Here is a 14,182-nt window from a genome sequence, read left to right as displayed (position 1 = left end):
AAATTTTACCCGCGATACAGACGCAAACGGCTGTGTGACCGGGCCCTAACCGCGATAACCGAGGTCTTACTGTAATTATAACGTACATATGAAAATGTACACGTCTTATTTTTAATTTGATATTTGTCTATGAATAGACCTTTTCATGAAATTGTTTTTGAAACACTCAAAATCTTAGAAAATTAATTAATCATGTCGCTTATTTTAAGCAGTAAATTTGATAATGCATTGAAAAACACAAATTGCATTAGGAATAGCTCAGAAGTGTTATTTTGTATGAAACTGAATAATCTCTTGGTAAATACAAAAATATGAATAGAAATGATAAAAATAAATAAATAAAGTACACCGAAATGCTTCATAAGATGTACATTCTTTATGATAGAGTGGCCCCCATTTCAACATTTTTTATTTATTTTTTCTTTGTAGTACCTTTTTTTGGTACCAATTATTATCATTATATTTTAACCATTTTCATGTGACGGGCCAACATATATTGGCTAATAGACCTTATGTGGCGCTCAGCCATTATTTCCCACCTGGGTTCATCTCACTGACAATTTTAAAAATCTGTTTTTGAGAAGCTGGAACTCTGGAGCGTTGGAGAAGGTATTAGTTAAAAGGTCTGTCTATGATTGATTGAGTTAAAACTAGTTGCCTGTTAATTTGACAATCAATACATTCTCACATAATTAATTAGTTGGTGCACCTCCAGTGGTGTAAAAGCCGTACCACAAAAATCTGATTGCCTTTTACCACAAACATCAAACCTCAATGACATACAATTGTGGAAGTAAAAGAACCTGATGCCTCCACAAGCCTCGTCTTTGACATTGCCGCAATGTTTTCGAGAAATTGTTTCACCTTGTGACTTACATTTTTATGCACTTAATCTGTTTATTTTTTCCTTCATTAATTTAATGAAGGTGTCTTTGTCTGGAACATTTTAATTTAGCACCCAAGACAGCCGTTTGGCCCCCATACCTTCGAAGTCATTGAGCAGCTTCTGGCAGCATTACAGAGTCTGCTCCTGCTGGTAGCCTTGCACAACAGCTTCGCTATTAATAGTATCACGTCACTCCCATACACCCTAAATGTTGATCTGCTGCCGTCTTTATTAGCAACACGGGACATAACTTGCTGTTCTTTGTCGTCATGAAACCTTAATTGAGTGTATTTGCCAGGGTGACATCCTTTTTTTTTTGCATCCTGTTATGATGACAAGGAGGCGCTGTTATCAGCGAGGGCTAACCTGAACCGGGCTATCAAACTAGCAAAGCGAACGCACAGTCAAAAAATCCAGGAACGTTTCCTCAGCACAACCAACACCAGGGATATGTGGAAAGGCATTCAGGCCATCACCAGTTACAAGCCAACCACCGCCCCAGTGCAGAACACTAGCATGGACTTTCTGAATGACCTCAACAAATTCCTTGGAAGGTTCGAGGCACAAAACGGCACCCCTGCAGCGAAAGCGGTTCCAAATCAGGGCGAAAGAGCACTCCACCTGGACTCATCTGACGTGAGGAAGACCCTGAGAAGGGTCAACACAAGGAAGGCTCCAGGCCCGGACAACATTCCGGGGCGGGTACTTAGGGAGTGCGCCGATCAGCTGGCTTGTGTACTAACAGACATTTTCAACACCTCGCTAGACCAAGCCAAAGTACCATCATGCTTCAAATTTGCCAACATCATCCCAGTGCCAAAGAAACCCCAGATCTTATCACTCAACGATTACCGGCCCGTTGCACTGACTCCTATCATAATGAAGTGCTTTGAGAGACTGGTTAAAGAGCACATCACCTCCAGTCTCCCCTCCTCATTCGACCCCTTTCAGTTTGCCTACAGGACAAACCGCTCCACCAGGGATGCCATCTCCTCTGCGCTTCACCTGAGCCTGACACATCTAGAGGAGAAGAACACCCATGTGCGGATGCTGTTCCTGGACTTCAGTTCAGCATTCAACACCATCATCCCACAACATCTGGTGGACAAAATGAGACTCCTGGGTTTCAACACCCCCCTGCGGAACTGGCTGCTGGACTTCCTCTGTGACAGACCCCAATCAGTGCGGATAGGTCAGAACAGGTCAGATGTCATCTACCTCAGCACGGACTCCCCCCAAGGCTGCGTCCTAAGCCCCTTGCTGTTCACCTTGATGACACACGACTGCGTCCCTAGGTCCGCCACAAACCACATCGTGAAGTATGCTGACGACACAACAGTGGTGGGCCTCATCAGCGATGACAACGACCTGGCCTACAGAGAGGAGGTGGAGCAGTTGGTGGGCTGGTGCAGGGACAACAGCCTGGTCCTGAATGTCGACAAAACTAAAGAGATCATTGTCGACTTTAGGAAAAACCAGCCCAACCATGCCCCACTTTGCATCAACAACAAGGCTGTGGAGGTTGTCAGCAGTATCAAGTTCCTAGGGGTGCACATTACAAACAAACTCACCTGGTCCGTAAACACTGCATCACTGGTTAAGAGGGCACAGCAGCGCCTGTACTTCCTGCGGAGGATGAGGAGAGCCCACCTGCCCCCACCCTCCCTCATTACATTCTACAGGGGCACCATAGAGAGTATCCTGACCAGCTGTATCTCTGTGTGGTGTGGAGGCTGCAGCGCTACCGACTGGGGTAGTGTGAGGAGGGTAATGAAGACAGCAGAGAAAATAATCGGGACTACACTTCCCTCCATTCAGGACATTGGCCAGAAGCACTGCCTATCCCATGCTAAAAACATTACCGGGGACCCCTCTCACCCCCATCATGGACTGTTCACTCTGCTAGCCTCTGGGAAGAGGTACTGCAGTGTGCGGTGCAGGACCACCAGGCTCCGCAATAGTCTAGTCCCCCTGGCCATTAGACTGTTAAATGGTCAATCTAACATATAGTTAACTTAAATCTAAACGGCTGCTAATCTGACTTTTGCACTACTGGCAGTTTTTTTTTTATAGCTTGCCACTCCTTGCACATTGCTCTCTGCACTATTGTAATTACAGCGTTATTGTTACAGTGTTAATGTTACTGTGTACCTGACTTGTTAACCTGACTGCCCATTTTGCGCATCTGGTTAGCTACTCTTCTTGCACTATCGGCACTATGGTAAAATACTATACGTAGCCAAAATACAATACAACATTATTTATATCTGTACATTCAAGGAAACTGTGGGGGTCAGATGCATCGACATTTCGTTCTGTATACACGTGTACTAGAATGACAATAAAGTAGATCTGAATCTGAATCTGAATCTGATGTTTTTAAAAATGTCCGTAGATTTTGCTTTGCAGTCAACAAGTAAATGGGGCATAAGAAAAGGCGGGTTTTGAGTGGGTGTTTTATAATTGGCCTTTTTTTATAGATCAATTTTTAATGTTTTCGTTTTTTTGGTCCCCTTACATCCGTGAGTGTAGTGAATCTAACCGTGTAAAATATTGAAGTACTCCGAAACACACAATAATGCCGACCAATCAAAAAAAAAAAAATCAGCCAAAAAGCATCTCTGCATAGATGGACATTTCTTGTTGCTAGCCATCTGTTCTCGTAAATCTAACTTGTGATTCAGATCTTTTTTGCCAATTGCAGTTTTTATTTTACGCCGCTTTAGCCTATACGAGCCTGTGAATGCTAAAAAGAACCCGCCTCCTTTACATCTGAATAACTTAAGAGAAGCGACTGATTTAAATGATGATTGACACATGTTAGGAAATGAAACGCCGGTATATATGTATCCCAGCATGCCCCACGCACTACTTCTTCTACTGGGAAAAATCGAGTCAGTGGCTGCTTGCCGTAGTTGCAAGATCTGTTCCGACTCAATACTGATCCATCTATAGGGAGCACCAGATTATAAAGCACATGGTCAGCTCTTGAAGAATCATAGGCATTTAGGTGTGCCTCATAGTGCGGAAAATACAGTACTTTACTTTCCTTGAGCCGTGTTTGTGGCTTACGGGAAACGCTGCAAACCGGTCTGCTTGGGAAAAAAAAACACCTTTTGAGCAAAAACATGATTTTTCTTACCCTGTTCGGGTGCTTGAAATCCTTGAAAGTTCTTGAATTTTTATGTTGTTTGCTTGATTTTTTTTCTGTGATGTTCCTGAAAATGCTTGAATTATTTCCATTGCCATGTTTCTTGACTGAAGAAAAATCTTAAAACATGATTAAAAATGACGCAGATGGTGGCGTCATTCTTCATTTTCGAGTTGTCATGTGAAGCGGTACCGCCCCCTACTGTCGCACCCAAGAGGACAGGTTTATCGGACGAGTCATGGGAATTCCGGCTCTTTTTCGAGAAGCGGCTCTTTCAGCTTGGCTCACTGAGAAGACCCTTTATGCCTAAAACAGCTCCTCACTTGTTGTTTTTTTAATGATATATTATCAATAAAAATAATACATTATGCACCAAATTAATTTGTAATAAGTAAATTCATATGTTTTGCAGTAGATTCCTGTAAAACACATAAAATATAAATTTAAATATTCACAGATCTACAAAAAAATGGTTAACTACAAAACAATTTTAGATTTTTACACACTTAACGGATTTAAAGTCGAACAACAACACAGATACCCTTAAAACACAAAAAAATAAAAACAAATAAAAATATTACCTCTTCAGTGCTATAAATAAATGATAAAATGCTAAACTCAATTTTAACCAATTAAGACACAGATCTTTTGAAAAACACGCAAAAAATAAAAATTAGATTAAGTAAAACAAAAAGCAAAGGATCAGTAGCCAAAGATTGAATGAACTCTGCTCCATAGCAATCAATATTAAAATAAGTCTATATTCGGCTCAATTATCTGATTCATATACATACAGTACTTTCTTTCTTTTTTGTCATCTGTACTGAAGTCCATTGACACAAAAAGATAGATAGGAACAGCGCAAAATAGCACAAAGTATGTGTTGACAGCAAGCTAGCAATTTTATTTTTGTCATCAAATTTAAGAGAAAGAAAACGTTTTGATCAGCGCTTGATTTGTTCCTTTTGAAGGTACAGACGCTGCCCTACTTATGAACGAGGTTCCGGACGATCGTTCGTAAGTTGCTTCAGTGCTATATTTTGTATGTTTAAGGTTTGTATAAGTGCGTTTAAGTAACCTGTATTGTTTTTAAAATATAAACATTTAATAAAATATTATGCTCTATAAAGATAAATAAAGTTAAGTGTGATTTACTTTTGAAAGATGAGCTTCAAAAGTTAGGCGACTTCCTTCTCTGTGGTAAAAAGTAGGGAAAAAAGTGATCCAACCATTTTCTCAACCGCATCAAGCTTTTTCATTCCACTTTAATTTCAAATGAAAAGGCTCACCTCTCTTTACACTTTACACCAACCATATTGAATGGATGCACAAGATATTAAACAATATAAATATTTCTGTAAAGTACTGTAAAGTAATTGATAAATTGGCTTTGAAAAGTGCTTGAATTTGGCCATGAAAAAGGTGTACGAACCCTGTGATGTCATTCTTCATTCATTTGTCAGGTATGACCCCCAAGAGTTTTTTTTTTCTTAATTTTTCCCGACAAGTTCCAAGAGTACAATACGTTAAATAAATGTACAACTGTACCAGAAAGGTTGTTTTAAAAATCCTTGAAAATGCTTGAATTTCAATTTTGTGTTTTCAAAGACTAAAAAGTGCATGAATTTGGGGTTCAGTGCTATTAAACGCTTGAAATTGTTGCCATGTTTCTCAACAAGTCTGCTTAAAAATGATGCCAACATTGCTCTCTGGTGGCTTCGGTTTGCCGTTGCATTTCTCCTTCCCTTGGCGTTTTGGCATCACTTTGTCTGGCATTTTCCCATGAAGCGTCATTTTCCCCCGCGGGTTGCACCCAAGAGAACCGGTGCATGCTACACCTAAATGGGGCACCATGAAATTATGGTAAATGGTCTGCATTTATATGGCGCTTTTCAAGTCACTGAAACTTGCTTTGTTTTTGTTTTTATTAAGGGTACAAACTGATTGGAAGTCACTCAGGAGTAAAACTTTGCCGTTGGACCAAGGTATTAGACTAGAACTTTGAAAACCTTTTGAAGACCATGACTTACTATAAAGGTGTGAGTGTTTTTTGTTTTGTTTTTTTCAGTCCATGCTACGAGGCCGAGGTGGCTGCTACAAGCACACTTTCTATGGCATCCAGTCTCACCGCTGCATGGAGACCACGCCTAGCCTGGCCTGCGCCAACAAGTGCGTCTTCTGCTGGAGGTAAGACCGCTTTACTCAACTCAAATTTTTTTTTCTCACTCTCTCTTAAAGTGCCATGTTATATTTTTTAAGATGTAGTGTGCTATGGTTTATGGCCCATTTTTACACCTCTCATAATGACGGACGGACTTAAAATTTTCCTGTCAACTCTTAAAAAAATCTGTCAATGATGGATAATTGTTGGTACATACACAGAAATATAAAAGATGTAAATGTTTGTTCAGACTTGTTTAACTTGGATTTCGTTACAAAAGACTGGCTTTAATCTGTTATCATCAACTTTTCCTCCCAAGTCCTCATTACGGGTTTGCTTTGGGCTCGGTCTTGCAAATCAATTTATTTTAGGGTTAGTACAGGTGCTTGAAATCCTTGAAAACACTTGAATTTAAAAGTTGTGGTTTCAAGGAATGAAAATTATTTTTAAGGATTGCACTAGAGAAAATTAGAAAAGAACACTTGAATTTTGGGTAAAGTGCTTCTAAATGCTTGAAATTGTTGCCATGTTTTCATCAAGTGTGCTTCCGTAATGCAGTGGTTAGCATATTTATCTAACATGGGAAATTACAAATCACATATGTAAATCACAGATATATTAATGGACTTGCAAATTGTTTTATTTAATGGCACTGGATAGATAAGGAAATTGGCATTGAAAGCCCTTAAAAGTGCTTGAATTTGGCCATGAAAAAGGTGTACATAAAACATGTTAATTGGATGGAGAGCTGAATCAGGCCTTGATACCTGCAGGCGTGGGTTGGGTCGGGTTAGATTTTTTTTAGGCCCTAATTTACTTCTAACCTGTGGGTTTTCCTTTTTCACTCATTTGAGTGAAATTTATGTTGTTGTGGTTGTCAGCAAGCAGCATGGGGTGGGAACGGAGCAAATGCTAAAAGGTGGGTGCTGAGTCACGGCAGTGTTTGCGACAGGCGAGCTATTTGTCACCGTCCCGCTGAAAGGTCGCTGTCAGAGCTCTCCTGTCGCCACACGTACGGCATCTCTTCCATACGTGGCAATGAAGGCCGACAGGAAATCACCAGTGTGGTGTGCACCCGCCGTGAACCCCCTGCCCATTTTCCACCTGCTGAAAATGTCTTGTGTCATTCTGGGGTCAGTCATATGGCATGAAAAACACCTTTTAGGTACACATCAAACTTTAACAATGGCTTTCAGTGTGGTTATTTAATGAAGTGCATCTTAAAGATAACAGTAGAAGTGTACTCAGTGATGAAAAGCAATTGTGTCTGAAAAATATATCAAATTAAATGAAAAGATATAACCTTTTAAAAAGACAGTGTGAAATATTTGACCACTAGATGTCAATGTATTTTGTAATACCAGTCATAAAATAGTGCTGCAAAGCACAAGGAAGATTTTGTTTTTTTGGGGTGACTGGTAGCATCAAGATGGCGAACAATCTTGTCAACTCCTTCTAGGTTAAGGTGACAAACTCGGATCCAGATTTTCTGTTCTGAGGCGGACCGGAACAGAACTCCAAAATTTTAGCTTTATTTTTCAGTATTTTTATTCTATCTATCTTACATAAGTGACCTACCCTAAATATTATAATTATGGATGACAAGGGCTCTTTTATAAACACAACACATTTATTCACAAACATTGAGGAAAAAGGTTTTAATTTTTGGCATTGAATGCGTTAACTACTTTATTTTTACAGTTAAGCTAATGCAGTAGTTTTACACCTGATCCAACTCACCATGCTCAACTGCCATCTAATGGCCAGAGAAAGCATTTGGTTTGCAATTGTTTTAAAAGAAAAATCAAATCTTAGTGATAGAAATGACTTGGAGACTCGCTTCTTTTTTGACATACTCAGAAATTTGTGGTGGGCTGGATTAAATCATCCTACGGGCTGTATGTTTGACATGCATGCTCTAGTTGAACCTCATTTTATGTAAACTAGTTTTTTTTCGACCTATTGTTAGGAGAAGGACTGACCCCAGTCAGCAGATAGCAAAATGCCACATAATTGAATGTACATTGAAATGTCACAAGTTAAGCAATTAATCCTATGTTACAATTCCTTTGTGTTTTATGTGTGTGTGTGATTCAATACAAGGCATCACACAAACCCGGTGGGCACCGAGTGGCGCTGGAAGATGGACCCCGCTGAGAAAATCCTGCAGGACGCACTGGAGAAACATGAGAACATGATCCGCCAATTTCGAGGTCAGTAGTCCAACATGCGAATTGTGGGAGTCTCAAAATGTGGCGTGACTTGCTCTCTTTGAGGAGCCTTCTAGTTGATGGGCACTTTTCTGCCAAATTTCAGGCATTAATTTTAATATTTCCCCATAGCGGTTTAATTCATGCGCACCATTGTACCCTGCTGTTTTATCAACTTGACTCCTGATTAGGAAAAAAAATAAGAAAACATGAGCAGACTAAAACAGATTTTTTTTCCAGTGGGTAAATTGATTTGCACCTGACCTGGAATACCAGAATACTGACAATGGTTCATGATGAAACCCCTATTTGATGAAAACTCACAACATTCTGTGCCTGAATCAAACAAAATAAAGAATCTGTGACTTGAAATAAATATTTAAATTTAGTGTAAAGTACAACCCCTGTTTGAACTTTTTATCATTGGTCGTTCTCAACTTTGAACATTGTTTTATAAAGTCATCAGCTTGACAGTAAGCTGGGAAATGATCAATATCTTACTCCCCTTTTTTGATGTCTCAGCTTTGGATTTCATTTTCACTGTTTTCAAGTCGGCATTACAAATGGGAAACTGTTTTGAATTGCGTCAACTGGATCGATAAAGTTTGAAATAAAAATAACGGCTTGCAGTATTCGCATTTTGTCTCTTATGTTGGGAGCTGAGCAAGCAAAAGAGTTTTCATTCTTGTCTTTCTTCAATTAATGTAATTCCAGTTCATTTGGGCTATTTTGTGTTTTGTTCTTTTCATATTGGAGAAAATAATTGTATACATTGAGACCTCTTTGGAAAAAAATCTTATTGCGTTTTATTCAGACCAGTATTATAATTTGATACGATTTTCGATTTTAAAAGTAAGTGCATTTTTTTGTGCTAGTTTTGTTTCTTGGTGAGTACTTAATCATGTGTGGTCCCTTCTCAAGGTTTCTTTATTTTCCTCATGTTGAAGTTTTTGAGTTTTTTTCCTTGCCCTCATGCAGGTTTCAGATCAGGGGGTGGTGTAACGGTAGTCAATAGCCTATACAACCCTTTGAGACTTTTTATGATTAAAGGCTATACAAATAAACATGAATTGACATGACTGACATGCTCTTACTCTTAGGAAAATTACGCCATTTTTCTAGGAGGCTTTGTTAGGGTTACTGTCTCACATGAAGCTATGTGTGGCATGAAGTGTTGCTTGCAAACTTTGTCTTGCCTTTAATGGCTAGTGCCGTTAAAACTTGCCTCTGATCGGCCGACGCTGGTAAAACCCTAACTGTGACAAATTATGGTTGGCCAAACACTCAATTACTCATAGACATGGAACTATACATCCTTGAAAAAAGCGCTGTGTCTTGCGATTCCACATTCGATCTATGTCACATCACATTGTGATTAGATTTCAGTTAACCGTGCAGCCCTAACCTCAACATACAAGATTAATTTGTTCCTGGATCATGCTCCTATCTAGGATTTCTCTTAACATGAGCAAATTTTCCTGTTACGGAATAAATGAAAAGGAATTCCCGGCCTCTCAAAATCATCCAAGTTAATCTTTAATAGCTATGAAACACATTTCAGATCACTAAATCACATCAAATTGTAATGGAACCTAATAATCCATCCATCTATCTATCCATTTTCTGTGCCGCTTATCGTCACCAGGGTCGTGGGGGCGCCGGAGCCCATCCCAGCCATTTTCAGGCAGTGGGCAGGGGACACCCTGAACTGGTTGCCAGCTAGTCGCAGGGCACAGAGAGACAGACTACTCACTCATTCATTCACTTCAATGGACAATTTCCGGCCGATTAACCTGGCATGCATGTTTTTGGAATGCGGGAGGAAAACATAGTGCCTCGAGGAAACATGCATGCACGGAGAGAACATGCAAACTTTGCATTGGGAGCTTGAATGGAATCACGTACCTTTTAGCAGCTGAGTTTAGGTTCCGAGGAATGCGGATGCAGGGTTTGGGTCTGTCAAAGCGCGTCATTTCTAGGGCTTCCATTCCTCCACCACGCCTCCACCTCGCAAGCACAATAAATGCAATGGGATAAAAAAAAAAACAACACACAGGATAAGGTCAGAATGGCGGAAAACGGAAGTGCTGACTAGGATGAGCTGATGCTAGCGCTAATTGGTTTAAAGCACTTGGCCCTCTAGTGGTAATGAGTGGAAATTCTCATAACTTGGATTTTTTTCTTTTATGTCAGTCAACATTTTTTGTTTGAGAGACGTTTATCGAATTCCCTCTATCTCGAGTAACTCGTATGTAGAGAGGCCACTGTACTTTGCTGCAATATATCAAATGTATATTGAACGGTTTAAAAATGAAGCTGTTTTTTCCTGCCAGGTGTTCCTGGCGTGAAGTCAGATCGTTTCGAGGAGGGTTTGAAAGTGCAGCACTGTGCTTTGTCCCTGGTGGGTGAGCCCATCATGTACCCTGAAATCAACCGCTTTCTGCGCCTCCTCCACTCTCGACGCATTTCCAGCTTCTTGGTCACCAACGCTCAGTTCCCTGAGGAAATCAGGTAGCCTTGCTTTTCTCTACTGCCTCACACCCCAGCTGCCATCGGTTCGAGTCTCATTGTTTGTCCAAGCTTTTCCAAAGTAATTATACGACTGCATCTTAACTTAAAACTTTTCGTAAGACTCAGCTGAAATATTTTTTTTTTCTTCGTTTTGTCAGTTTGGAAGATTCCATACAAAAGTTATCCAACTTCTATTTTAGGAGTTTTCTCTGTATTTCTCTTACTTCGTAGTTTGTCACTCGAGTTGAAGTATGGTAAGACATCGCTCTATTACAGGGGTCTCAAACTCAATTAGGTCCAAATCGGGTGTTCCACAAAAAAACCTCTGGTATAAGCATTCCCACTGTTAATAAATATCTTACTAAAATTGCTCTTAAAATAAAAAAACATCATGAATTAATATGAAAATAAATGAATCAGTTAATGAATGAATAAATGAATGAAAACTTAATTTCGAACATGAGAAAATAAGTAAGTAGCAGATGCTTAAAATGAATAAATAATTTGAGTGGGCTGCTCTTTAATTAAAGCAGGGGTCTCAAACTCAAATTATATGGAGGCCACTAGAATCAGTCTGGGTGAGGCTAGGTCACCTAAGGTTTTTCACAAGGAAAAGTCTGATAAAACCGTAGCTTTGTTGGCAAATATCTTCATTTTTAACACAAAAATAGATGAGAAAATAAAACACATTAAAAAAATTACCGTATCTTCCGCACTATAGGGCGCAGCGGGTTATAGGGCGCACCCCCAAAAAATAGTTTTTGGTCCTATAAATTCCATAGATAAGGCGCACCAGATTATAAGGCGCTACAATGGGAACGTCGACAAAACAGTCAGATGATTCAGTCAAACTGATTACCCCCTTAACATTCCCAAAGCTTGCAAAGAAGCAAATACGTGTCGTAGACATGTGCAGATGCGGTGTCCGTACGATGTCACTCAAATGCATCATTTCCAATATCATTCGGAAGGTTAAAGTCTTGGGATTCAAGAAATGCCAAACATTCCTTAGTTTCTATTTTATTTTTCGCTCGCAACTTTACTGTGCATATGACAATAAACACTTGGAATTAAGTTTAATTCACTCAACTCATCACAGCAACATCAAGCTCGTTCTAAAACAAGATACCGGGGAAATATAAAGCCCCATAGCTCACCTAAGTTCTCATGTTCAATAATGATACGCAATCATGGTCTTCTTACAACCGTGAGTGTAGTAAATCCAGGAGAGTAAAATGTTTACAAATACAGACTAATGAAACATGTTTCTTTATGGCGTTGTTTAGCAAGATTGCTATTCAGTCATCTTTTTCGGCCAATTGCAGGGTTTGTTTTGGCCCTCTAGCGTATCCGAGGCTCCGAATAACTTCAGCCAATAGCGATCGATGTAATGGATGATTGACACATCTTTTTCGGCCAATTGCAGGGTTTGTTTTGGCCCTCTAGCGTATCCGAGGCTCTGAATAACTTCAGCCAATAGCGATCGATTTAACGGATGATTGACACATCTTTTTCGGCCAATTGCAGGGTTTGTTTTGGCCCTCTAGCGTATCCAAGGCTCCGAATAACTTCAGCCAATAGCGATCGATTTAACGAATGATTGACACATCTTTTTCGGCCAATTGCAGGGTTTGTTTTGGCCCTCTAGCCAATCCGAGGCTCCGAATAACTTTAGCCAATAGCGATCGATTCAAATGATGATTGACACATTGGTTAGCCAATGAAACGCCGGTATATAGTTCCCAGCATACACCGCGGACTACTCCACGTTCGGGGGAAAAGCGAGTCGGCGGCTGTTGCGTAAGTTGCGAGACCTTGCGAATTTAATATTGAGCCATATATAAGGCGCACTGTATTATAAGGCGCATGGTCAGCTTTTGAAAAAAATTAAGACTTTTAGGTGCGCCTTATAGTGCGGAAAATACGGTAAAAGGAAATCATTCAATCAGGAATAAATTAATAAAATAATAATAATAATATAGGATATATAAACGAGTAAAAAAAACACATAAAATTGCTGACTAGAAAAATGATTTTTATTAAGTCCTATTGCCTGTATTAAGCTGTTTTTTTAACATGTAACTTTCTAAACATGAATGGAACAGTGAACATGAGCCGTTCTGAACATGCCATTTACTCCTGGCTGATAGAAAAACAACAACCATAAAAGGACTGAAAAATTATCAAAAAACTAACCTGTTATGAAAATCGACCAAAAAAATAAACAAAAATGACGTCCAAATAAACTATACTACCCCCCCAAAATTCAGAAAATCGCCCAAAAACGAAAAGTCGTAAGAAAATAGCTAAAATGTAAAAATACAATAATGTACTGAAAAGTTTGCAAAATAACTGGAAAACTGCTGAAAAAGTATGAAAAAGTACAAAAGCTAGTGAAAAGTGTGAACAAGTATTGAAACAGAAGTAAATATTGTGAAAAAGTACCTAGAGGCATGAAAAAGAGCTGAAAAGTATGTAGGACTTAAAAGTACATATTTCTCAAAAGTAAGAAGAAGAAAAAAAAAAAACGACTGAAAAATGACCACAAATGCGACCCATAAACTACAATAGACCGAAAATGACCAATAAGCGACCAAAAAGTCTAAAATGAAAATCGACTGAAGAAACGGACAAAAAAACACCAAAACTACCCAACAATATCCCCCCCCCCAAAAAAAAAACAAACAAACAAACAAAAAAACATTAAAAATAAAATTAAAAATAAATTATTATTTATTTAAAAACGGGGGCCACAAACTATCCTGGGTGTTTGAGACCTGTTTTTTTTTGTTGCGCACTTTGTCTTATTGAACTGTAATGTACATTTTATACTATTGAGCCTGCTAAGATGTAGTATTACAGTAATCCCTCGGTTATCGCGGTTAATGGGGACCAAAACCACCCACTAAAAGTGAAAATATGCGAAGTAGCGACGCCCCTTCAAAAATGCTATATATATATATATATATAATATATATATATATATATATATAATTTTTTTTTTTTTATAATATATATTTTTTTAAATTTAAATTAACTTTTATCTCATCATCACACTATTTCTACTCACGGTACCATGTTGTTGACTACGTTAGGCCTTGATTAAAATATTTTTTTGACGTATTTACAATGTATTTATCTAATGTCTTTAAAAGTCCGATTCAGTGTCAAGAAATAATTCTAATCACGGCCCAACATATTCAACAACGTTGTTATGGTGAGTAAAAATAGTGAGATGATGAGATTAAATCAAATGCCTTTTC

General features: G+C 39.0%; 1 protein-coding gene across 2 annotated transcripts in view; it reads left to right on the top strand.

The window, feature by feature from the left end:
* The window catches only part of tyw1 (tRNA-yW synthesizing protein 1 homolog (S. cerevisiae)), a 74,480-nt gene that overhangs the window by 15,649 nt on the left and 44,649 nt on the right, over window positions 1-14,182 (top strand). For both annotated transcript variants that reach the window (XM_088345590.1, XM_088345589.1), the window contains exons 9-12: window positions 5,970-6,022; window positions 6,106-6,224; window positions 8,302-8,411; window positions 10,742-10,919. In XM_088345590.1, the coding sequence (XP_088201716.1) occupies window positions 5,970-6,022; window positions 6,106-6,224; window positions 8,302-8,411; window positions 10,742-10,919 (460 nt within the window). The remainder of the gene's footprint in view (window positions 1-5,969; window positions 6,023-6,105; window positions 6,225-8,301; window positions 8,412-10,741; window positions 10,920-14,182) is intronic.

This window comes from Urocampus carinirostris, chromosome 10 (genome assembly GCF_059441175.1).
Source record: "Urocampus carinirostris isolate Australia breed hairy pipefish chromosome 10, RoL_Ucar_1.0, whole genome shotgun sequence".
NCBI lineage: Eukaryota > Metazoa > Chordata > Actinopteri > Syngnathiformes > Syngnathidae > Urocampus > Urocampus carinirostris.
This window is presented reverse-complemented; position numbering and strand designations above follow the sequence as displayed.